The sequence below is a fragment of the Ambystoma mexicanum genome, chromosome 6p, assembly GCF_040938575.1.
Source record: "Ambystoma mexicanum isolate Mex_15411 chromosome 6p, UKY_AmexF1_1, whole genome shotgun sequence".
NCBI classification, from domain to species: Eukaryota; Metazoa; Chordata; class Amphibia; order Caudata; family Ambystomatidae; genus Ambystoma; species Ambystoma mexicanum.
In genome coordinates, this window is record NC_090935.1 from 1147104901 (window position 1) to 1147131134 (window position 26234).

At 47.8% G+C, this 26234-nt stretch overlaps 1 protein-coding gene across 2 annotated transcripts in view; it reads right to left on the reverse strand.

Moving 5' to 3' along the window:
• DOCK8 (dedicator of cytokinesis 8) overlaps window positions 1–26234 on the reverse strand; it is a 1170453-nt gene that overhangs the window by 452551 nt on the left and 691668 nt on the right. For both annotated transcript variants that reach the window (XM_069625758.1, XM_069625759.1), the window contains one exon: window positions 16154–16224. In XM_069625758.1, coding sequence (XP_069481859.1) covers window positions 16154–16224 — 71 coding nt within the window. The remainder of the gene's footprint in view (window positions 1–16153; window positions 16225–26234) is intronic.

Below are 26234 nucleotides of genomic sequence, written 5' to 3' on the forward strand. Positions count from 1 at the left end.
GGCATGTATACCACTGATTCTAGACTTGAGAAAGTCAAGAGGTGGCTCGGTGATGGCATGTCTCCCCTTGTGAGCTCAGGTATACCTCCTAAAAGAAGCTGTGCGTGGATGGAGAATAGGAGACAGGAGGTGGTGGCTCAGTGGGCATCGACTATCACCTGCATGAACAAAGGTGATTGCATGGATTTGCCATCATATATCGAACATGGAGATGATAGGGTTGCATTTGCTGCAATCTCCCTGAGAAGTCACTGGATCCACCCTCGTGGGGAAAGCCACGCCCCCAAAGGCGAGTGCAGCCCAAAAGCAGAACTTGAAAGAGTGGTGGTTGAGACTATATCATGATCAGCAGGATGACTCAGTAACAAGGTCATGGTGAGAGTGGCCGGTGGCCGGTGAGAGTGAAAGGAAGTGGGCCATGGGAACACTCAGTGAGACTGTTCCTGTGAAAATGCTTTCAAAATAAATTTTGAATTTGTGAAAATGTGTGCGTAAAGAGTACATTTTAGAGAAAATGTGACAAGGATTATACCATTATTTTTACTGTTCAGAAAAGCTGATCATGGCAATACAATTTTGTGGGCAAGATTATTGCAGTAGGGACCTGTAGGAGGGGATTGTGACAAGATCAGTACTCTGATCTCTTCAGCAGCGGGTGGGAATCCTTCTCAGCCTGGGTGCGAGGTCTACTACAGAGAAATCCATACTCAGTCCTACCCCATAGGGGGGTGTTGGCAGTTGAGAGGGCCCCAGTTCCTGCCCCTTCTCCTCCAAGTACCAGCTTATATCAGGGCAGTACTCATCTGCATCACATCACACCTTTTAAGAAAAATACCCCCCAGATTGTCTCTCCTGTTCCTAGATCCAGCGTTCAAGACCGGATCGATGGGAGAAGGCAATAAAGAGAGAATGACCATCCAGTGTTACAGAGTACCCGTGACCCAGAGCCAGAAACCTGGAAGCAGCGGAGCGAGAGAAGCCCGTCAAGTTTCCACGCCATCAGCGTCCCTGCGCCAGAAACCTGGAAACGGCAAAAGGGGAGATAGACAGCAAAAAGCCGTAGGGTCTGCGTGGCTGGGTAACATGTTGTGCACCACTACCCAGCATTGGCGCTGTGTCCACTGGCCATCCGCTAGCTCCCCAACCCTTCCGGGACTGAAACTAGCCTCACAGATGACACCCAAACTGTACTCACCTTGAGGGAGCAAAGACCTAGGCCCTTCTTAGATGAACTTGGACATTGCACGTCCTGATCTGGCATCACCATACCATGATGACTCCACATAGGGAAAGAGGACAAGGCTTAACTGGGTATTGAAAATCTTTTCTTTATTGACTCACATTCTGTGTGGAAAAGACAACCAACCAGAGCACAGGAAGGGGGCTAAAAGAAACCCCAGGAAGCAGAAAGGTGTGGTTAGTTCGAGTGAGGTCAGAGGAGGAAATTGCCATCCAAGAGACAGGAAGGAGAAGCTGCGTGAGGAGACAATTATTGGAGCTTGAAAGGTATTGGTTAGTGAGTGCAAGTGGTTCTGTGTGGTGTGGTGAGTGTGTGCCTAAGAGGGTAACGAGTAAGGTTAGTGGAGAAAGTGTAGTGTGTGTGTGTGTGTGTGTGTGTGTGTGTGTGTGTGTGTGTGTGTGTGTGTGTGTGTGTGTGTGTGTGTGTGTGTGTGTGTGTGTGTGTGTGTGTCAGCAGCGAGGATTGTGGATGAGGGATTAGTAGTGTGGCGGAGGGGGCAGTAATGGCGAGGAGGTAGAGCTGTGTGGAGGAGGAAATAGCAGTGGTGTGAAAAGATAGTAACAATCACGGGTTGAGGCAAGGCTCAGTAGGAATGAGAGATATTAGAGGGAGAGAGGAGGAAAATGCAGGGAGTAGTAAGGGTGAGAGACGGGTGGAGTTGGAAGGAGGAGAATAGTGAGTGGAGAACATTAGGTGGTGAAAGAGAAAGGAATACTTGGGCGCGGTAAAAAGGAAACCGAGTCAAGCAGAGTGTTTGTAAATACACAATCCAATACCTGTTTAGATGACTAATCTGTGAAGGGGCAGTCTAGGACGTCTCTGCAGGTGTTTAGATAGAGAAGGCATCTTACCTTTAGGTCTTCACTTTCAGCATAAGACAGAACCTAGCGAGTAGAGGGTTAACTCTCAATATCTACTATCCCTGGATGTAGGGGGTGTTATTCTAGATGAGCGAGAGAGAGACGGCCATAGGGCCCAACGAAATGTTAATAACATCCCTTGAACCGTTTGTAAGATTTATGAGCGTTTCTTGATCCAACCGTGAAACAATGCACAGGTCCCCTTCACACAAATGCTTTGGAATAGAAATGATCAAATGGTTCAAATAGTCTGAATTGGAACCTTCACTTCTTATTGTTCTACACACAGATTATAGTAAGTTCACATCAACACAGCATTGCACAGAAAGCATGTCACATGTACATGTTACATTTGTGTGAATCACTGAAGAGTACGTTCTGATATATGAGTATGCTGTTGTGCTGCACTGAATCACCAGAGTTGCAGATTTAAGGCGCTGAATCCTTGCCCAAGGCATGTTGTGCTCCCACATGTTGCAACCAGACCGTAGTCTGCTGGGAATAATAGCATGAGCTAGGGCGTGCAGAACAATCATGGCGCGCCCTTCTCGCCACCCAGTCTCTTATCTACTAAGCCTGTGTAGTGCTGGACTAAAATGAAACAAGCATAGGCAAAGCCTGTAGGTGTGTCATATGTCAAGGTCAGACTCAAGTTCCCTAATAAATCCAGCACATCCCTGGCAAAGTCATCATGTCGCAATGTATAGCCCCACATGTAAATTGTTGCCATTATAAGCCACAGGAAACCTTCAGACATCCAAATAATGTGCTCCATAAAATTCCAAAATAGATACATGAATGCATGTGTACTCCTGCATGATGCAGGCAATCCTTGTGTAAATTCTGAGGTCCTGATTCACTGAAGCATTTTATAATGCCGCAATCCCATAGGAAAACGCTCTGTGAATCGGGCCCTCTGTCTCACGAGCGTCTACTTGGGATGTCTAATGTTGCATTATTTCCTGACAATATCTCAACTACAACTTATGACGAAACGCACCTTTTTAAATCTAATTTTAAACCTTGTTTTTTTCTGAAATGAATATGTGTGCCTCAGGAAACTAGAGGAAGAAACAGCATCATTAAGAGTTTGGTGGCAATGCAGCAATAAATCCGCCAAATGTCTGCCTAAATCCATGAACGTTAACGCCACTTACTCCTGTGGGTTTTTCCACAGGATTACAAGTGGTGGTAATGCTCCATCTTTGGAATCCACAGGACTCCATCAGGGGTTTTGGTGGATTTACCAAAGGCGGATTTACTGTGTGGTAAATCTGCTGATTTTTAGAGGTATGGTGGAGGATTTCCCTATGACTTGTTGCTGGAGGTAAATCCTCCACTTTACCTCCAAATTTGTAATTGGGTGGTGCACGAAACATGTTGGTAATTCCATTACCGCCCATAAAAGTGGCAGGAATAGAATTATCACCAAATTTCCCCCACACCACCCACCTTGTAAGGAGGCCCAAAGTACCTTATCGCCCAGTTACCTCCCAACTAATGTAGGTGGGTGTGCGAGTGTGTTTGTATTTCATGACCTCACTATTCTCATGTTAGATTTCAGTATGATTACAATTTCGAGCAGTTCATAGAAGCTCCAAGAAAGCAGCATGTTTCCAATATATAAAATGAGGAGCGCGGGAAACAGTAAGTAGTGAGTAGAAGAGAGGAATGAGGAAGGGGAGAAAGAGGAGAGCTTGCCTGGCGCTCTCTGCAGATCTGTGGGCAGGGGCAAGGAGGGTGGTGCAGTGCAGAGTGGGACAAAAGTCACGAGCTAACCTTTCCTCATATTAGTTCATTAGATGTACAAAACACATATGTCAGCAACTGGATCCAGTAGAACCCTTTTGGAAATTGTCAAGTGCAATTTCTACCAACACCCTGCATTTAAGTAAAGAACATAGTACAGCAGGGGCTAATTATAGCAAGGATGGGACAATGCAGGAGGCTACTGTTAGGAAAGATTTCCATTTATGTGTAATTTTCCCTCCAGTTGTGTACCCCCCCAACTTGTTGCTGTTGTCTGACCACCCTAGCCTAACTTTTGCCAGTGGAGCCCAGCCTTCTGCTGTACTCCGCTGGGCTTTTGCTCATTTTGTTATGGGGAAACTGACATGCCCTTAAGACAGTCAGTACTGGGAGACTTTGTTTCCCTTAGCCTTTCACTTTGTTGCTATTTCTAAGCAACATTTTAGCAGTGCACAAAGTACCTTACAGTACAGCGCGCTGGGGTCCTCTTTTCATTTTTAAGGCCCTAGACCCCCTCAAAGGATTTTCTGGTGAATGTACAAAAGTGCCTTGGACAGAGCTGGTGGCAGCTGTTACTTTTCATGTGTTTTCAACTATTTTTAGGGGTCCATACCACGTTTACCGCGTTTGGCCCAGGACAGTGGCCAGTGCCTAAAATGGCCATGCCACAAGGTCCTTTGTTCTGTCCTTTGGCCATCTTGTCCCTTTGCCTTCCCCAGGTCGAGCAGACCCAGAAAAAAATTACTTATTTGGTCTTACAGATCCTTGTGAAAACCGAAGCTTTCGCAGGCTTCTGCATGCCTTGTGTGTGTGTGCCTCCAGGATGTGGGCTGGAGCTGTCTAGTTCTAATACACATCCTGGGTGCTAGGATGCCTGGTGTGCTGGGATGACTGGGACCAGCGTGGTCCGTGATTGGTCCACATCTGAGATGGCTGTATGTGAGCAGATCTCCTATTGGTTCCTCTTCATTTTGGTGCGAATGAGATTTTGGATAAGAGAAGGCATCTTACATCCATTCAAGGTCAATCTTCTGAGTTCACACCAAACTTAGAAAAGGAGCCAAGTATCCTGAATCAACGAAGCAGATGCGTGGAACCGCTGGGGACCCGCTGGAAGGTTTGGCACCCTGACCCCACTGTTGTCCCATCTGACCCAAGGCCTGTAAGGGTGCTTTGACCCATTGGAATAGTGGGACCAACTATTCACGGCACCTCCAGCTTAACCTGTAAGCGTGCCTCTTCGAAGTGTTCCTGGACCGCCTAGTGAACTGACCAGCTCGTACGGGACCTTTGCCCCGGAACTGCTGCCTCAAGTTTTTACGTGAGCCTTTGGAGACTGTAAGCTCTGGGTATAAGGCACTCTCGCACCGAGTTTCGTACACCTAGCATTCCTAGGTCTGGAATTAGGAGAGTACGTCGGAACCCGAGCATAAGCGGTCACTGCGTCACCCAGCTGTGGTAAGGAACTTTATGGGTGCCTTGCTGCTGTTCCACCCTGTGCCCTCAGACTCACTGCAGTGGAACTGGCCTGATCACTTCATCAGGAGCTGAGAAATCGCCACTTTCTCACGACAGAATTATCCCTGGAACGCAGCCCCTGAAAGCTGCAGAGCCACACAACTGCAGGATTTGAACCTGCAACTGAAGTGTACTCGACTGCCGAAGTTTGGTCTGGAGTGCATTGAGTGTTGGTGAGTACTTGCAACCCAATCAGTGGTCCCTGGAGCACCCATCCATTTTTATGCACAAGTGCCCCCTGAGGGCCACGCTTCTTTACCGAGGTAGCCTGTGCTACCGAGCTATCCCCAACTCTTGGATCCTGTTCTGCCTTCTTGGAGAGACCCTCCTCGAATAGTGGGAACTTATTATTCACTGCCTCACCCCCCTTCCTGAGTCACTACAGCCCCTGAAAGAGACCCTGTTTTACTTAACCGCACGATTGCGTGCACCAGCACCAAAAGTACTTTTGAGCTCAACCCCACTCATTTTAGGGACTGGACTGTAACTCAAGTTAGCGTTTGAATTGTGAAGGACTGCCACAGAGATATTTGCACTGTATAACCCCTTTCTTTACAGGTTGTGGAACTGTACTAAGTAATATCCCTGTTGGCCATTGGTTGACGTATATATGTTTGTTAGATTAGTGTTGTGTTCATTTAGTTATTCCTGCTGAATATTTACTTTGTGTTTTATTTAAAAGGCCTTTAATAAATGTATATATATTTTCAATATACACCTTACTGAGAGTAATTTGTGGTATCGTTTGCTGTGTACGCCCATTGTGGGCTTTCCATCACCCTCACCCCCCTGAGACCTAGTCTTGACTGCCGCCAATGCTACCGTGATTGGTCTGGCTTGTCCAGAAGGTTAGCCTGTTCCAAGAAACTAGGCTGGCCTTCAGAACCTCTGCCCACCAGCTACATGGAAGTTTGCCTATTTTTTTTAAACACAAACAACACAAGTCCACACACTTTATTTCATGTAGGTTTGAATAATAAATATAAAAATGCTGCATAAACATAACTGCCTAACGTGCATTTTCCAAGCAGGATCACAAATAAATGTTTATGTGGCCTCGCTGTGGAAACAAGCAGACATATCCTTACCGCTTGCACACTCTTAAAAGCAAAATATGTGTTAAGTTATGGCAAGTTTGTGCACCATCCCTTGGGCTTTTTATCAGACCAGGTTTGGAGCACAATCAACGGGGGAGACTCACTGGTTATTTGTCATGCACAAACCTTTGAGCACACTCACCAGGTCACGAGATGTCCAGCCTGTTGTCCCCCAGCAGCCGCGGAGGTCTGTTTTGCAGCAGTTTGCAGGGTGCCTGGGTCACCGACAGAGGTGGCAGCTCCCATGGCGCCTTGCTGACAGAATGCTGTTGCGCATTTCCATGGTGTCTCAGCACGGCAAGCCCTTCATGTGGGCACGAGACATGGTCTCAGGATGTTCAACACGCTGGGCCAATCCAATACACAAGCCTTTGATGTGCTCACGTGATCCGGGCCAGAACCAGCGCGATACGTCTGTTTCCCGATCCCGTGATCCCAGCCAGGATGCTTAAATCAGCTGTGAGAACGCTGCACATTGCTTCTCAGCTGTTTCTACCAGCGTTTGGCCTTCTTGCATCTCAATCTTGTGTTCCTCGTTTTGACCTCGAATTACTCTTCTGGATTTCTTCTGCCTGACCCTTACCTGATTTTGTCTTCATAACGGATTGGTTTCTTCCTCGACCTCGGACTTCCTCATGGACTGGAACTGTTATTCCCCTCTGGTACCTCGCATTCGGACTCCTTGAATTATCGATAACTGCTGGGGGTTGTGCTCCCATTCTTTGCTCAAGTCTTCCGAGCTTTCGGCAAGGCAAGCCCTTCATGCGGGCACGAGACATGGTCTCACGATGTTCAAAACGCTGGGCCAATCCAATACACAAGCCTTTGATGTGCTCACGTGATCCGGGCTGGAACCAGTGCGATATGTTTGTTTCCCGATCACGTGATCCAGGCCGGGACGCATAAATCAGCTGTGAGAACGCTGCGCATTGCCTCCCAGCTGTTTCTACCAGCGTTTGGCGTTCTTGCATCTCGTTCTTGTGTTCCTCGTTTTGACCTCGGACTACTCTTCTGGATTTCTTCTACCTGACCCTTACCTGATTTTGTCTTCATAACGGATTGGTTTCTTCCTCAGACTTCCTCATGGACTGGAACTGTTATTCCCCTCTGGTACCTCGCATTCGGACTCCTTGATTTATCGATACCTGCTGGGGGTTCTGCTCCCATTCATTGCTCCAAGTCTTCCAAGCTTTCGTCTAAAGGTGTTTCCAGTGGAGCTGCAGCCGTTATTGCTTTATTTTCCTCCTGCTTTTGGCTGCTTTTCTACTGAGGGAACAGATTTGACATCTCTATTTACTAGGCATCACCAGACCCTTCCTCCCATTCTTCCCTGCACGATATCTGTTGGTAAGTGAGTGCACCTTACTGTCCAATACTGTTTTCCATGTTCTATGGCCTGGTATTATCCTAACCTGCCATTTTTTCCACAGCAGCCATCCAGAGGGCCTGGCGTCCCTGTTCCTGCCACCTTTGGCCCTAATCCTCGAACAATGAGTCAATTCTATCTCGCTGTTGGTTGCTTAGGGACGGAGGTTTCTATACTTCACACGAACCTCGAGTCTTGACAGACTGAGAAGCCTCTCTCCGTGTGCGGTATGGATCCCTCTGCCGGGGACCCGGTGGCTGCTCTGGTGCAGGCAATTACTGTCCTGCATACTGACATGGCAGCAACCACGGCAGCCATCGATCAATGCCTTGACACCATTCAAAGTGAGCGCCATACACTGCCTGCAGACCCGGAATTTGGAGACCCACTCCCACAACCCAGCGCCTCTGCCCCATCACCCCCTGCTCCTACTCAAGTCATAGTTCTGACTCCCTTTCCATTAGCTGCTCCCGAGAGTTCAAGGAGTTCTGTACTTTCCCAAACCAGTGCAAGTTACACTTTTTGTGCAAACCACAAGCATTTACTGATGCCACCACTAAGGCGGCGTTCACCTTGTCTCATTTAGAGGGTATTGCAGTTACCTGGGCCAATCCCTTGCTAGAAAGCGAAGGCCCTGCTTTGTATGACTTTGACTTATTGGTAACCGAAATGACCAAGGTCTTTGACATACGACATAATGCACAGTCCTGAGACCTTGAGTTGCTTAATCTTTCCTAGGGCAAAATACCACTCATTGAGTACATCACACGTTACAACCAGTTGGCCGTCAAAACTTCTTGGCCCTAAAACAAAAAGGCTGTGGTAATCTACAAAGAGCAGAATGATGCCATGGAGGACGCTTTGGCAGTGGTTCCTTCCTTGCCTGTTCAGTACAATGACCTGGTAGACCTGGCTCTTCAGGTTGATGCCAGATGATCGGAACGCAAATCCGAGTCTGGTTTTGTTTCTGTTCGTTCACAACCCAGCACAGAGCTTCAAGGCGAGCCCATGCAAATAGGGGGCGGGGGTTTGCAGCCCGATCACAGCTACTGAAAGAGAACAAAGGAGGTCAGCTAATGCCTGCTTCTATTGTGGCATCAACGGTCACTATGTTAAGGAATGTCCTCGGAGGCCCAAGTTAAAAAACCCGGGTTTTCAGAAGGCTCGTCTCTAGATACGGGGGCACGGACAAGCCGAGAACTGACCCCCTTCTTGACCACACCTGCCTATCTAGGGATGAAACCTGTCTCCATCCTGGCCACTCTATTTCTTTATTTGGAGACCAGTCACGTTGTTCACCCAGTCATTGATTCAGGTGCTACAGGTAACTATATAGACATCTCCCTCACAGCCTCCTTGAACCTACCATTACAAAACAAGAGCAAGCCTAAACCAGTCCAGGCAGTCGATGGAACATCCTTGATATCTGGCCCCATCAAACAACAGACATCACCCCTGACACTAGTGGTTCAAGACACACATAAAGAGACCATAACTTTCAATCTGATCACAACACCACAATATGGGATCATCCTTGGGATCCCATGGTTACGGCTCCACAACCCTGTAGTGGATTGGGCCTCTGGTCGCCTGTACTTCGAGTCACCATTCTATCATTCCTCCTGTCTTCTCCAGACAACTATACCTGACTCTCCATCTCAGCTGTTAGGGGCGGTCGCCCAGCTCACGATTAATGACGCCTTACCCATGGAGCTTAATTCACCCCAGCACATATTGGGCTGTATAGTCTCAGGTATAACTGTAGAGTACCAAGACTTCCTGGAAGTATTTGATAAAGGTTGTGCAGAATCCCTTCCTCCACACAGACCTTATGATTGTCCCATAGATCTGCTACCAAGTGCCAGTATACTTTTAGGGAGGTTGTATTCCTTGTCCCCATCAGAGGACCTAGTTCTCAAGGAGTATATACAGAATGCTCTAAGCCTGGGTCACATCCGACCATCCACCTCACCAGCTGCCACTCCTATCTTTTTTGTCCCTAAGCAGGAGGGGGATTTATGCCCTTGCATTGACTACAGGCGCCTGAACGCCGTTAATGTAAAGATTTGCTACCCTATACCTCTTATTGGTCCTTTACTTCACCGTCTGACACATGCCTCGGTTTACACCAAATTGGATCTTAGAGGGGCCTACAATTTAGTCAGAGTCTGGGAGGGCGACGAATGGAAAACGGCCTTTTGTACCCAGTATGGGCTCTACGAATACTTGGTTATGCCGTTTGGTCTCCGCAACGCTCCAGCCACATTCTAGAGATTCATGAATGACATATTCTCTGATGTTCTTGGCGTTTTTGTTATCATCTACTTGGACGATATATTAGTGTTCTCCCCTTCCATGGAAGAACACATTGTCCATGTTCGGGAAGGACTATCCCGTTTACGTACTCATGCTTTGTATGCTAAGCCCGAAAAGTGTCTTTTTCACGTGGACCAGGTAGATTTCTTGGGTTTCCATCTGGCCCCAGGGGGTTTGGCTATGAATGACTCCAAAATAAGATCTGTCCTGGAATGGCTAACCCCACCGACTGTTAAGGCGTTACAGTCTTTTCTTGGCTTTGCCAACTTTTACAGACACTTCATAGCAGGGTTTGCCTCCATCACGGCTCTGCTCACTTCTCTCACCAGCCCTAAGGTTCCCTTTCTCTGGACGGAAGTGCAACAGAGGCCTTTGATAAACTGAAGACTGCTTTCACTTTCGCGCCAGTACTACAGCACCCTAATCCCATTCTCCCGTTTATTGTGGAGGCAGATGCATCCTCATATGCTATGGGAGCGGTTCTGTCGCAACCTTGTCAGTCAACCGGTCGTTTGCACCCTGTGGCTTTTCATTCACGCAAATTTACTGCCACAGAGTCACATTATACCGCCACAGAAAAGGAGCTACTGGCCATCAAAAAGGCATTCCAGGTTTGGATACATCATCTTTTAGAGGCAAACCAACCAACCACAGTTTATACTGATCATCGCAACCTACAAGACCTGGCATCCATGAAATTTGTTAACAGTAGGCAAATAAGGTAGCATCTGTTTTTTGCTGCGTATGACTTTGTTATCAAGCATAGACCAGAAATCATACACGGAAAAGCCAATGCCTTGTCCCGCTCCCCGGGGGGTATCTTTGCAAACATATCTAGAAACCATTCTTAACAAAACACACCTTGTCTTTGTATGCACGCCCTCTCCTGACTTGTTGGAGGCGATTCACTCGTGGACTTCTACTCATTTCGAGATGCTCTTGGATTGGGATGTAGTCCTATGAGACGGACTGCCTTATTTCCAGGAGAGGCTGTATTTGCCCACACCAGACTCTCGTACTATACCCCTGGAGTGGTCCCATGATGCCCCAATCAATGGCCATCCAGGCCAAAAACGCACCATGGCCTTACTACAGCGTTGGTGCTGGTGGCCTTTCATGCGGAAGGACGTCATCGCCTATGTCAACACTTGCTCAATATGTGCACAATGCAAGAATAGGAAAGGACGCCCTCTAGGTCTCCTTCAACCAATGCCCACACCATCCAGACCATGGCACACTCTTACCATGGATTTTGTTACTGCTCTACCAAGGGTAGAAGGGTTTGACACAGTGTGGGTCATCGTCGATTCCTTTACTAAAATGGCGCGATTCATTCCTTGTGAAGGTATCCCTACAGCTCCTAAACTGGCAGGGTTGTTTTCCCAGGAGGTATTCTGTCTATTTGGGCTACCCACGGCACTCATATCTGATAGGGGTTCACAGTTCACCTCAAAGTTCTGGAGGGCTCTTACCAAATTACTAGGCATTGATGCCCGGTTTTCTTCATCGTACCATCCTGAGACAGATGAACAAACCGAACGTGTAAACCAGGTAATGGAGTAATATTTACGTTGTCTAACTCTTCAGAACCAACAGTTTTGGTATCACTGTTGCATCTGGCCGAATTTGCCTACAACAACTCCGCCCATTCCTCTAGTGGCTTCTCACCGTTTTACTCCATGTATGGACAGCATCCCCGCACCCTTCCCATCCCGGACCTTTCCGCTTCCCAGACCCCTGCAGCTTCAGCATGTGTTAGGGATCTGTCCCTGATTCATTCACAAACCCTTACCCATCTACGTGAGGCTCAGGAGCTGATGCGAGAGGTTGCTAATCGCAAGCGTTCTCCGGTTTCGCCTTATGCACTCGGACACAAAGTTTGGTTGTCCACTAGGCATCTTAATCTACCTGGTTCTCGTAAGCTCCTTCCCCGATTTATCGGACCCTACAAGATCACCCGTATAGTTGACGCAGTGGTTTTCCTTTGGCCCTTCCTTCAACCTGGCGGATTCCCCCTGTGTTCCACTCTTCCCTCCTTAAGCCCTGTCCCGCTTCCACGCGACTGAAGGTGCCCCCATCTCCCATTGCACAGGATGGGTCTAAGGAATATGAGGTCCATGCTATCCTCGGTTCCTGTGTCTCTAGAGGTCGTTTGTTTTATCTCATTGACTGGCTGGGTTACGGCCCGGAGGAGAGGTCCTGGGAGCTTGCTTCTGCAGTTCATGCCCCACTTCTCTTGTCCCGCTTCCACAGGGATAATCCGTCCTGCCCACAGGGTTGTGGGCCTTTGGGGGGGGGTTCTGTCATGCACAAACCTTTGAGCACACTCACTAGATCACGAGATGTCCAGCCTGCTGTCCGCCAGCAGTCGCAGAGGTCTGTTTTGCAGCGGTTTGCCGGGCGCCTGGGTCGCCAACGGAGGTGGCAGCTCCCATGGCGCCTTGCTGACAGATTTCTGTTGCGCATTTCCATGGTGTCTCAGCACGGCAAGCCCTTCATGTGGGCACGAGACATGGTCTCAGGATGTTCAACACGCTGGGCCAATCCAATACACAAGCCTTTGATGTGCTCACGTGATCCGGGCCAGAACCAGCGCGATACGTCTGTTTCCCGATCCCGTGATCCCAGCCAGGATGCTTAAATCAGCTGTGAGAACGCTGCACATTGCTTCTCAGCTGTTTCTACCAGCGTTTGGCGTTCTTGCATCTCAATCTTGTGTTCCTCGTTTTGACCTCGAATTACTCTTGTGGATTTCTTCTGCCTGACCCTTACCTGATTTTGTCTTCATAACGGATTGGTTTCTTCCTCGACCTCGGACTTCCTCATGGACTGGAACTGTTATTCCCCTCTGGTACCTCGCATTCGGACTCCTTGAATTATCGATAACTGCTGGGGGTTGTGCTCCCATTCTTTGCTCAAGTCTTCCGAGCTTTCGTCTAAAGGTGTTTCCAGTGAAGCAGCAGCCGTTATTGCTTTACTTTACTCCTGCTTTTGGCTGCTTTTCTACTGAGGGAACAGGTTTGACATCTCTATTTACTAGGCATCATCAGACCCTTCCTCCCATTCTTCCCTGCACGATATCTGTTGGTAAGTGAGTGCACCTTACTGTCCAGTACTGTTTTCCACGTACTATTGCCTGGTATTATCCTAACTTGCCCATTTTTCCACAGCAGCCATCCGGAGGGCCTGGCGTTCCTGTTCCTGCCACCTGTGGCCCTAATCCTCGAACAGTGAGTTAATTCTATCTCGCTGTTGGTTGCTTAGGGACTGAGGTTTCTATACTTCACACGAACCTCGAGTCTTGACATTATTCCAGCTGATTATTACATTTGGAAGAAGGTGACTCATATTTTAAATGTAAAATGATTAACTGAATTATGCATATCTTTTTGTTAATTGATTATCGTTTGTATTTATGTTTTATGTGCGGTATAGACTGGTTTATATGCGATTTATATTTGATGTGTCTATTCCTGCTTTTTATTGTTATATGTAGTGCTGAATGTTTTTGTAAAGAAACCATAATGTGCTTCATAATAATTTGTTTTGAAAGGTTTACAAGAAATTGCCAAAAAATGCCATTGTTTGCTCCAGAGAAAATTGATAGAGCACATGCAATGTCTGTGTGCATGAGGTGTTTACATGAATCACTGACCAAAATATGAGGCTATAAAGTTCAGCAGCTACGAATCAGCAATACAAAGACAGATGTATGATTTCACAGAGCTGTTAGATGACCCAGCAACATGTGCAAGTCTTACGTCTGAATCCCGCTAGCTTGCCATTGTTCCACAAACCCCAATGCCACAGTGAAGATCCCTGAGGAGGGTTGCACACCCAGGTGGTTGCCTGCATCCTTGAGAGCTGTCGGTCTTGGGTTGATAAACCTATGTACCAAATAGTGCTTCCCTGTGAGACACACACATTTATGGAGCAGGGTGCATGCTTTTGAAGTGAACCTCCAGGGATGGCAGCTGGGTGGCGCTGTGTGACTTGTTAACTGAAATGGCACATTCTACTCTGACAAACAGGTATAATGAAAGAACAAGGTTCATAAGAGAAGATGAATGTGGACCACACAATCTTCACCAATAACTTTCACTTACAAAACCTGAGTGACGGCAGCAGGGGGCCAAGGACAGAGACATGGTCCACCAATGACTGAACGGCATGAATGTGGAGAAGCTGGGGGCCAAACGCTAGCATATAGGGCTATCCGTCCTGGCATCTGATCTCCACTTTATACCCACACCATTTGTTTCTGGCTACACTATCACTTTGGCACAACTATGAGTTAAAGCCTAATAGGAGGAAAGGAGAGGGGAAATGTGACTAGATGTACAGGAATAGATTACAGGCTGCAGCAGATGTTGTGTAACAAATGAGACACAGGCCAGACATCAGGAGCTTTTGTCTGGCAGTTCCCAAGAACGCCTTCTTTGGGGAGTCCGGGGTGGGGGTCTCTTTCTCTTGGCCCCAGATGTCATGTCATTTACTTTAAAAACCAATGAGGCCCCTTCGCAAAAGGACACGTTACCTTGTGCACATGTACAGAGCGTGTATACGTAGATACACGCCCAACCTGCCCCTCTAGGAGTGCACAGCGAGCTCTGTATACTCAAATGCACTTCCTCGGGTGAGGGAATTCCTCAAAAGGCACCTTCGAGCCTACCTCAAAGGCAGTCTGTCCCTTGTTTGTTAAGATGGCTGCCATCGGAAACTCCCACAGGCTGGTTTTTATCTCTGGCCTGAGTGCAGATGAAAGTACAAATCACACAGAGGTCATGTCTGACTCTGTGACCCATGTGTGTCTTGCCAGGACCCAGTGGGCCACATGGCAGACGGAACCTTTGAATGTGTTATTGTTGAGAGTGTGCCTATAAGCAACATGCTTTGCTGGGTGACAGGAGCACATGCGACGTGCGAGCAGCACAGGTTGCACTCGGTGGACAGCACACCCTCTACCTCCTAGTAATGTGCAAGTCATCTGTGTAATTCCGTGAGCTCAGCATTGTGCAGGGAGCAATCCTTCAAAAATCTGCACATGGACCTCAGATGTTGGGGATACTTCCAGCTATGATTTCAGACAGCAGCTAAAGACTTTCATGGACTCCTGCCTACTTCTGTGTCCCTATTCGCTGTTGCAGACATTGCTGATCAACGTTTGCTAACATTTTACAATAATTACTCCTCCTACCATGTCTTTGGGCCTCATTCCAAGATTGGAGGTAGTCATGGTGCTATTTGCGCCATGACTGCCTCCAATAACGGTTCCGGCATCAGTGTGGTTCAATGGGGACTTACCGGTGTAGTCTGACCTTTGCGGGACCGGTAAGTCCCCATTGAAAAAGCCATTCCCCATTCCCATTTGAGCCCCTATAGGGCTCGATGGGAATGGGGAAGGCGCTAATAACGGTACTGCAAATTGCGGTACCGTTATTAGCTCTGAAGTCCCTTAACGGGTCCCGTCCATAACGCCTGGTCAGACCAGGCGTTAAAGGAGGGACCCACTAAGGTACCTCGTAGTAGGGCGGTAAGGGATTACCGGCACCGGTCTCCTTACCGGTGCCCGGTATCCCTTACCGCCCTACTCGGAATGAGGGCCTTTGTTTCTTAGAGCTCTCATGCTCACCATAATGGCCCAGAAAGGCCCAGGTTAAGACATATAAAGCAGCTAAATAAACATATATCTTGTTTGCATATATACTGGTTGCAAACGTTTATTATGAAGAGTATTAATTCGCCATTAAAGCTCAGCACCCGGTGTATACTGAGTTGAAGCTGCCAACAGCACACCACTCCTCTCACTATCCTACTCCCTTCTTCAACCTACTAACCCATCCCACCTTTATGGTTTGCAGATCCGCCAGAGCGCCTGGGGACCAATTCCGTTGGTGACGGTGCGCGGTACAAATACCTTTAACATTTAACATTAAGTGTAAAGATTAGTTTCTAGTTTTTATAACATGGTGACACAACTCAGATTCTGAAACGTGTGTGCACTCACCTGTTGTGATAGGTGACAGCTGTATACACCTCTGATAAGAATTCGGGACCAGATGACCTTCCAAAGATTACCTACGATAAATATTAAAAAATAAAGCATATTACATCTCAGTCACCGTTGCTTTATGCATTGCCAACAAAAAAGATAAATATACTGTCTGTACTACCTAATATAATATGCTTTACTCACCCAATAAATACAAAATGCAGTCCAGTTGTACATTCCAGCTGAACGCAACAATGCATGAGGAATGTGTGGATGTTTGTGTTGGCATACCTGACTATATGAGTCAACCAATAGGTGGCCCTTTAAGTGTGGAATCAAGTGTTCTTCATTGTTACGCCTATCCCACTCTTTCTCAGTGGTATTCCCGTTCTTCTAAATACCCAGAAGGGGCTGAAGGCAAAACTCACGCAGAACGTCCCGAGCAGCCTCATCTTCATTTACATGTGCCCACCTATCTGCATCTCATTCATCTCCTCTGTGCCTCGTTGCATTCCAGATGCTTTGGACTCTGACTCCCATGATCCCTCACCATTGACTATGCTGTGTAGGACTAATCAGAGTTGTAGTCCAAACAATCTGTGGAGCCAAAGGTTGCACAACCCTTTTTGAAGGGCTCTGGTGCCCGCTGGGTATGATGTTCATGGTTAGACCAACCTAAAAAATAATATACAAATGGATACAAAATAATTCCATGAGTATCTTATCGAATCAACTTCAATGTCTGCTTGTTCCTCTGCACTTCCCGCTCTACAACTCTTCCCTTGGCTAACTTATCACCTCATTCAGATTCTGCTTGCACCTCTTTGTGGACGATACCCAGATTTTCTTCTCCTTCCCATTCTCCACCTCTGGTCTCTCTCTGAGGATCTCTATCTGCCTTTCTGCCATTTGTCACTCAGTGGCTATTTGCTGTTTAACGCTCAACCCTTCTAAAACCGAAATCATTTACCTTCCCGCCTCTAACGCTTCACCTCTCTTTACTGCCATTATTTCCCTCTCCTCTGAGCTTGTCTCGCCGGCCACAAAAGCCAGTAAACTTGATGTCCTCCATTACAATGATCGTAAGCTTCACCACTTCATCTCCCCACAGGCACGTGGCAAGGATAAACCTTTACAACATCCAAAAGATTCAGCCCCTCTTCAACTATCACTCTGCCAAAACTCCTATATCGCTAGTACTAAGCTGCCTCGACTAATGCTGAAGGTCTATTCCTGGGCCGCCCGCCTACTCCTTTGCTCCTGTTGAGAAAGTCCTGACCTTTGCCCAATGAACCCTCCAAAATCTCCCCTGCTCCTCCCTGCCAGCCTGCTTTCCATGCACAACCAGACCATATAGCTTTTTCCTCATCTTCAAATGTATCCATGCCCTTGCGCTCCTACCAAGCATCCTCTATTCCCAACTACGCTCCTTCTCAGCTCTTGTCGGTTGCTACCCTCCTCAATCTCTCAGTCCCATGCACTCCCATTGCACCATCTCACTTCTGCTCTTTCTCCCTCCTTGCCACTCACCCCCCCAACAAAGGAACCCTGTGAGAAGAAAAACACCACAAGTACCCACTCCTTTAAATAAGCACTTACCTCCACCTCCTGCACCTTGAAAGAGCACCCACCCTCCCTCTCAACATAACTCTCCACCTAAATCCTTCCAAGGCTCCACTGCTATGCTTACCACAAACCACCACGTTCATCTACTCTTATGTGTGAGAAGACGTCCTACTATGTCTATGTACTTAACTAACCCCCATCACCTCCAAGTCACTAACTTAACATTCCTATGCTTGGCAATTCTGTTGTAAGACACCTCAACCTAGGACTGCCCAGGCTGTTTGATACTAGGTATGCGTTTCTGTTCATAACACGTTTTTCTCAATAAATAAACACAAGGGGTTGGAGCTGGCGTTTTGAAAGATGTCTAGCTTTGACATATGCTCCGAGCCCCGTGAGGGGAACTGAGGATCCCCTGCCACCTGAATGAGCGGTGCAGTGCCCAATCAGCTGCAGAATGTGTTGGAAGCAGGTGTCTCGGTGTCTCCAGGATTTGGTGGCTGATTTCATGCTAGATCAGCGGAGGAGATGGCAACGTGGACTGGGCCAACATCGGGGAATGCAGAAAAATGGTGGCAGGAAACCCACATTGCGTGCTTAGAGCGAGAATGGTTAAAGACTTCTCAAGTGAGAGGGACCCTGGATAGGTATACCCAACTGACCTCACCTCCTCAATGTGGTGGCGAGGAGCCCTGAGGAGGCAACGAAAGTCCTTCCCAGCTGCCAGGCTGCTCTAGGTGATTTGTTGATAACCTGGGAGGAAGTGGCATTGTAAAACAACCTCCCAAGCTCTGAAGGCATAGAAATCCCCTGAATACCATTTGGCGGGAGTCCTTGAAGCAAGAGCAAGACCAGAAAGGAGGAAGGCATGGATCATGATAATAGGAGTGGAGGAGTCTTGGCAACACAGGAACATGGAGCACAGGAAGAGAGCTGAACCCCTGTCAATGTGGAGGGTCAGAACACTTAATAGGAACACATGGAAGGACAAGCGGAAGAAGGGCAAAAATAGGGGCACTAAACACAGACCACAAGGAAACATGCCACCTTGGGAACAACGTGAGCTGCATATATTTCCGAGTGCTGATAGATTTCCAACTCTTATGGAAATGCATATGTCATCGTGACGGTTTAAATCTATGTCTATTGCCGGGGCCGTCATCTTGGAATGTGACAATTCGAGCACATCTAAGTCTGTGAATCCTCCTCTTCTTTCACAATATTCACGGTTTATAAAAGGACCAGTGAGGCATCATGACAAAAGGGAGGGATGCAAATAGCGATCCGGTCTTGTATGGCCCTGTTGTCACAGAGCTATACTAACCCTGAAGAGTTGCCAGGATAAGTGTGTCTGGGCCAGTAATCCACTGCCAGGGGAGCGTGTGAAGTCTGCCACCCTGGTTGGAGGTGTCCACTCCCCAACTAGAGTGCGCCTGCGCATTAGGCAGGACCCGTTGTTTGGGCAGTTTACAATGGCTTTTGCTGGTTTTGGAGAGGCAAGAAGGCAAAGGAGGACGATTTATTTTTAAATCTTTGTTCTATTTCAGCAAAAGGGGCTACAAGGGAAGGGGTCTGCCACTGATGGAGATGCAGCACATGGTTTTCAGGAAGTCATGTTGGCTGTGTTGGGGCTCCAAAACATTGTGTAAATAAATGGAGTGAGGGCTAGATGGTCTGGCGTGGGGAGTCATTAAGGGAAAAGAAAATGATTGAGTGGTTTGGGTCTGCGGCCACGACAAATGAAGAAGCAGCTTGTGAATGAGGGCCTTACTCGGGAGATGACGGAGATAGGAGATAGAATAGTGGAATTTAAGTCCATTCTAGATAGAAAGCTGGGGGCTGCCAAAAAGCGCCCCGAAAAGCTGAAGCTTCTTACCCGAGTGCTCTTAGGAAATCTTTCTCTGACTTATGTCAAAAGGTCACCGTATTGAAGAGAAACCTGAAGTCCCTTTAGTGGTTGAAGACAAAATCGAAGGTTACAAGCAGACCAAGGAAGCTGTACTACTTCTAAAGAAGCTCAAAGCATGGAATGATATCAAGAAGGTAAGCTACTTTGTACCACAATTGGCTACGTCATGCTGTTTTCCATATTACCTGCCTTTGCTTTGTTACTCTGGCTTCCATGCTGATGGTATGTAAAATAATTCTTCAGTGGAAATTTTTGGAGCGGGAGGGTCGGGTTAATGGGTGGGAAATGCAAGATGCATTTGCTGTTGATGCTCAGACCGCAAGTCTTGAGCTCTGCATGCAGGGAAGTTTCTAAGCATAGAGATGCTGTGGCCAAAGTGAGGCTTGCGTGCCAGTGGCTCTACGATACATTGGCCCTAGGGGGAGTCTTTGGGGGGTGGGGGGTAAGGGGGTATAAAAATGCCAGGTGGGTGGCTTAGTTGGTAATCTGTATTTGAAGGTAGTATTTTAGTGTTTGTGCAGGAAGCAGTCAGACATTGAAGGGCAGACAAACATAAAGCCAAATATTGCAAATCGCAACATGGCACAACTAGGGATTGACTAGGTATGGGGTGGGGCAGTCTGGAGACTACTCATTGCTATTAGCTTGGCACTAAGGTTATTGGCAAGGGCTTTTGGTTCAGAGTAACGGCTACCTCAGATATGAAGGACCAATGCGGTGTATATTTTGGCATGCTGAACAAACTGTCTCTGACATTTTAACTTGCTTGGTGAGCAACTGAGGATGTTTATGATGTTTATGAGGAGGCAATATGGGCAAGGGGCAGAATTCCTGGTCGTTTGCCATTGAAATCATAGCCCAGTGCCTCCCAGAAACATACATTTTTTTCGCACAATGGGGGCAAATAAAGAATCTAATTCACCATGGACTTCTTTGCCGATTCCAAGTGTTCAGAACATTTCAATTTCTCAGACATTGCACAAAATTAACGGAACCCCCCACCAGACCTCTCCTGGTTTTTGCAACAGTTCGTTAACTAATGCTGACATCCTGCATTGACTTCCACATAGTAAAATGAAGATGAGGAAATGGTGGAGTTAATTCCTCAGCCTGCGAAGCTGGGTTTACCATCTCTAAGCCTAAACTGGTGCCTTGGCTGCAGGGAAGTAAATGGAAGCATGCCGACTGTGTGTGTTGGGCCAGTGGGATATCGTGCACGCCAGTAGCGCTGCAAATTCGAGATTGAAGAGGCTCTGTCTCCCTTATTAGACACTGCCCTTTACCTGTGCTATTTGAAAGGCTTTGTCCCAAAGCTAGCTAATCTCTTAAATCAGCATCTGCAACCTGTGTTCCCCCTAGATGTTTGTCTATCTCGCCATCAAGTGTTATCCAGTGAATATCTGCATACAAACGTCACTGGGGTGACATTTGCTTAATATTCTAGAACTGGAGTTTAGAATAGTGGATGACACCAGTCATCGCATAGTTGTAGGAACTGTTCAGGGTTGGGCGGGGGCATAGTCTCCCCAGCAACATTTTGCTTGTTCATGTTTTTTCCCCCCACATGTAACCCATTGACTGCTAGGTCTGATGTTGGGATTTTAGTTCTCTGTAGTGCACCCTTGTGTCTCTAGTCCAATATTGTTACGAGAGGAATTGATAGCAGTCGGAGGTGGACCAGCAAAGTTATTCATTGCAATTTAATATTGGCCGAACGTGAAATTCTCACCTGTTAAACGGGGAGTCAGTCAGCACTGCGAGGTATTGGTATCCACTGTGGGGACAGCCTTTGGGTCTTTGGTTAATAGTATGGTTGATGTTCTTGTGTTCCATAATATCGAAATTGGCCCTTGCTGCAGTGAAGCATTTTGATCTTTGACAAACACTGTTATGAGAATTTAAGTTGAATGGGAAAGGGAGGCGCATAATTGGAATGTTGGGCAAACTGAACAGGACCAGAGCGTCTAATCAATGTATAACTTGCCATGTTTAAACATATAAATGAACAGTGTAGACTTGTTTGGAAAGTAGGTACATCTGTTATATAGCCTGCTGTTTTCATTCAGATTGAACTCCAAACATGTTGAGCTCCATAGAAAGGTTGTGGAAATAACTTTTACGTTGGATCCCACATTCCTCTGACAGGCATTGATAATGCTACTGGCATGTCCGTGCAACGTTATCCTTTGTAAAGTGTCAAGAACTGATTTTGACTTTGCAATTAGCTGCTTGTCATTGCTAAATTTGATGTTCGATGGTGGGTTGACTTTTGTGTGTTGTAGGTTGCTCATAAACGCCAACACTGATTTGTCAGGAAGATTTAAGAAAAAGAAACTGATGCGGAGGGACAAATGGGTAGCTTGTACTAAGACTATCTCATTTTCATGTCTTCCACTCCGAGTTTGTAAAGCTACTATCGTAGAAACTACCTCACACGTTCAGTTTCATCAGGGTCTGTCGTTTGCATGCCCAAAAAAACAAAGCGTACACTCTGGCAAAGTCCTCACTTGTCCCTGATAAAGATCTGCCATTAGCTAGACAGTTTTGGAATTCTATCATTCAAGCTAAGAAAGAAAATGTTGCTACATCTAACTTTAGGGAACTTTTCAAAATATTGAGGAAACTTCAAGCCTAATTAGTATCAGGCTTGGTGTGTCAAGGTATCCTCCTAAAATAGTTATTTCGAAGGGATTGTGTCTTCCGACGTATTCCTTATCTTTCATAATTCGTTTCCAGCATGCTGGCCTCGGAAATGTTTTCTCTGTAGAGGGCGCTGCGCGTCGACATCCACCGAGTCGATGTCCCTCGACAGCCACCGTATCAGCACCGACGTCACCATGCCCATAAATAGCCACGCGCGGTGTCCGTTGCTCAGTTGCATTTTTCTGCAGTTCGTGGGGCATCGGAATATCGTTGCTCAGTTCAGTCAGATAAACCTTCTATATTTACTCGAAAATACCAACTCGTTCTCGATGGCTTCTTCATCGGAACCGACAACGCCGCAATCCGGCTTCAAAAAATGTCGAGACTGCAGTAAAAAAATGTCGATAACGGATCCACACAGGATCTGCTTGTGGTGCTTGGGAGCCGAGCACCATTGTTTGGAGTGTGAGGACTGCATGTCCATGACGGCAAAAGCCTTGAAGGAGCGCAAGGGGAAGCTCGAGAGAGGTAAATCAGTCAAAACCTCCTCGAAAGTTTCTTCGGCTGAGTCGAGGCATTCGTCTCCTCGCCCTCGAAAGCATTCCCATTCTAGATCTCGAAGTAGCTCCCACCATTCGTCGAGATCGAGACACTCAAAGAAGAGATGTCGAAGATCCCCTTCCTCGTCATCTTCTGTTTCCCCAGAAAGGGTCTCCTGCCCCCCAAAACACAGCTCCCAGGCTGAGTGGGAGGAATTCAGGAAGAAAATGCTAAGCGTCTTCGAGAAAGCGGCCTCGACCCCCTCGAAGACAACTGAGGGTGATACCCCGGGTGAAAAACCCAAAAAATCGAAACGCCGCGAGTCGCTGCACCCGACGAAAGATTCCACCCGACAGCGCCACGGGCCATCGGGTAAGAATGCACCGTCTTCGACGCCGTCGTCGAAGATCCCTTCCACGCATGGATCGGCGCCATCGACGCCGTTGTCGAAGGGTTCTTCGACGCATCGGTTGATCGACTCGACGCCATCGTCGACATCGACGCCGATGAAAGAGAAAACCACGGCTACTTTACAGCCAACGGTGATACCAAGAGCCTCCGGCACGACGCCGAGACCGTCGTCAACATCCTCGAGTAGGATCCCGATCCTCTTGAGTTCTTCAAGGCCTCTTCCAGTTTTCTCCACGCCGTTCTCGGTGCCTTCGAAGCCTCTCACATCGGCGTCGACGACATCAACGTTTTCTCGCCCAATAATGACGAGTTTGGCTCCTGGTTTTACACCATTTCCGAGGTCAGAGTACCCCGGATTATCTTCAATCTATGAAGAAGGGGAGGATTCTGACTCGGAAACCTTCGGGTTGCAGAGGACCACACTACCTGTTCCAGAGGATTTCACCTCTGAGGAAAGAAGGTTGGAAGACCTACAGGAGTCATTACATGAGGCAAGTGGGCTGGACACTTCCCCAGAAGTGGAATTTGTTAAACCAGACCCAGGAGAACATGCCGAAACACCCAATAGAACCCTGATGGCAAGGATCATTGAATGTATGGGTTGGTCTCCACCTTCACCTGTTTTTCAACAGGATGACCTGACAAACATATTAGACAAAGGTCCACAGGAGGATCCTGTGGTCCTCTTCCATGCAGCCTTACAAAGAAAGATTTCATCTAATTGGGAAACTCCTGAAGTTATCCCTGCAGTCAACAAAAGATTGTCAGCCAAGTATAGGGTAGCTGCGGCTGACTCTGAATACTTATCAAAACACCCGACTCCAGAGAGCATGGTGGTTCAAGCGCCAACTTCATCAAGCAGCAGGTCCGCTTACCCTACTGTCCCACAGGATAGAGATGACAAAAGGTACGATTCTATGGCAAAAAAAAGTCTTTTCTGCTTGTAGTATGGCGTTGAAGTCCATCAACGGCACCTGTACGCTTGCCAGGTTCAGTCACACACTGTGGGAGTGTGCTTCATCAGCGGCTGACTGCATACCCGAAGGAGAAGAAAGGGAAGCCTTCCTTAACATTATTAAAGATGGCAAAGATGCCATGTGCGAGTCACTTCAAACTGGCATCGATTCCGCTGACAGTATCAGCAGGGCGATGGCGGCAAGTACGACAATCCGCAGGCATGCGTGGTTGCGAAAGTCTGGCTTTGCTCCAGATGTACAGGCCAGACTTTTGAATATGCGCTTTGACGGCTCTTCTTTATTCAGTAAAAGGGCTAATGACAGTCTGGAAAAGTTGCAGACATCTAAAGCAGCGGCAACATCGTTAGGAGCTGCAATCCGCCAAACTCCTTTTCGCCCCTCAGGAACCTCTGGAAGAGGAAAGTCCTTTCGCTATTATTCCGCATTCGGGAAAGGCAGAGGACAGCCGGCTCAAAGAGGCCAAAGGAGATCCACCCAAGGTGGACGGGTCAAAAGTACTAAAGCCGCAACAGCAGCAGCTGCCTCTTTACCCTCGGCATCTGCATCATCCGCCCCCAAACCGCTCTGAGGTCTTTCCACACAAAACACCTGTAGGGGGCAGGTTAACTTACCATCTGACGGAATGGCAGGCTATAACGTCAGATGCATGGGCATTGGAGACAGTTGCCCAGGGTTACTGCCTACCCTTTCTACACATCCCTCAGAGTCATCCACCGGGGCACAGCTCTCTAAAAGTTCCAGATCCGCTCCTCTCGCAGGAAATCATAGACCTGCTAGAGAAAGGTGCCATAGAACCGGTACCCGTAGCGGACAGGAACAAGGGCTGGTACTCCCCCTACTTTCTCATACCAAAGAAGGACGGAGGACTGAGACCCATTCTGGACTTACGAGAATTGAACAAGTTCCTCAGGAAGGACAACTTCAAGATGGTAACTCTCTCTCAGATCCTTCAGGCCCTCCAGCTCCAGGACTGGCTTGTATCTCTGGACCTTCAGGATGCTTATTTCCATGTGCCAATCCATCTCAAACACAGGAAATACCTGAGGTTCGCAATTGGCGACTCTCATTATCAATTTCGAGTTCTGCCATTTGGGCTGACCTCCGCCCCGAGGGTCTTCACCAAGCTAATGCCGGTAGTGGCTGCGAGTCTAAGGAGGGAAGGGATCCACGTCTACCCCTACCTGGACGATTGGCTGATCAGGGCTGTATCTTCGGAACAAGCTCAGAGCCAGCTAGATTATGTCTGCCACTTCCTTCACAAACTGGGTTTCTCCCTCAATTTAAAGAAGTCACAGATGATACCATCACAGAGACTCCAGTTCATTGGAGCGGTCCTTGACACTTCCCTGGGAAAAGCCTCGCCACCAGAGGTGAGGGCTCAAGATATTCTGCAGATGGTCAACAAGTTCCAAAATGCCCAACATCTCCCAGCCTTCGACTTTTTGAGGTTGCTTGGCCTCATGGCATCCTGCATCTTCCTTGTGCCAGAGGCTCGCCTGAGAATGAGATCTCTTCAGTGGGCACTGAGAACTCAGTGGTCGCAATTCTCAGGGAGAATGACAGATCTCCTCCGGATTCCAGACAAGGTAGCCCACGACCTTCAATGGTGGGCCTATCCAGAGAACATCTTGAAAGGAGAACTGTTTTGGCAACCATGGCCGGGGATAACAGTAGTCACAGATGCCTCACTCACGGGGTGGGGAGCCCATGACAACCACTTGACCATCAGCGGTCGTTGGTCTCCATCGGAGTCCAGAGTACATATCAACCTATTAGAGCTGAGAGCGATCAGACTAGCGCTGAAAGCATTCCTGCCATCAGTACAGGGGAGAAATGTCCTGATAATGACAGACAACACGGTGGCCATGCACTGCCTCAACAAAAGAGTAGGCGTAGGGTCACTGCCACTGTGCAGAGAGGCAATGCAGCTCTGGTTTTGGGCAATTCAGGAAGGAATCTCTCTATCGGCAGTCCTCCTAGCCGGAGAGAAGAACTTGACAGTGGACGCTCTGAGCAGGCAGAGCACAGTCTCCCACGAGTGGGAGCTAGC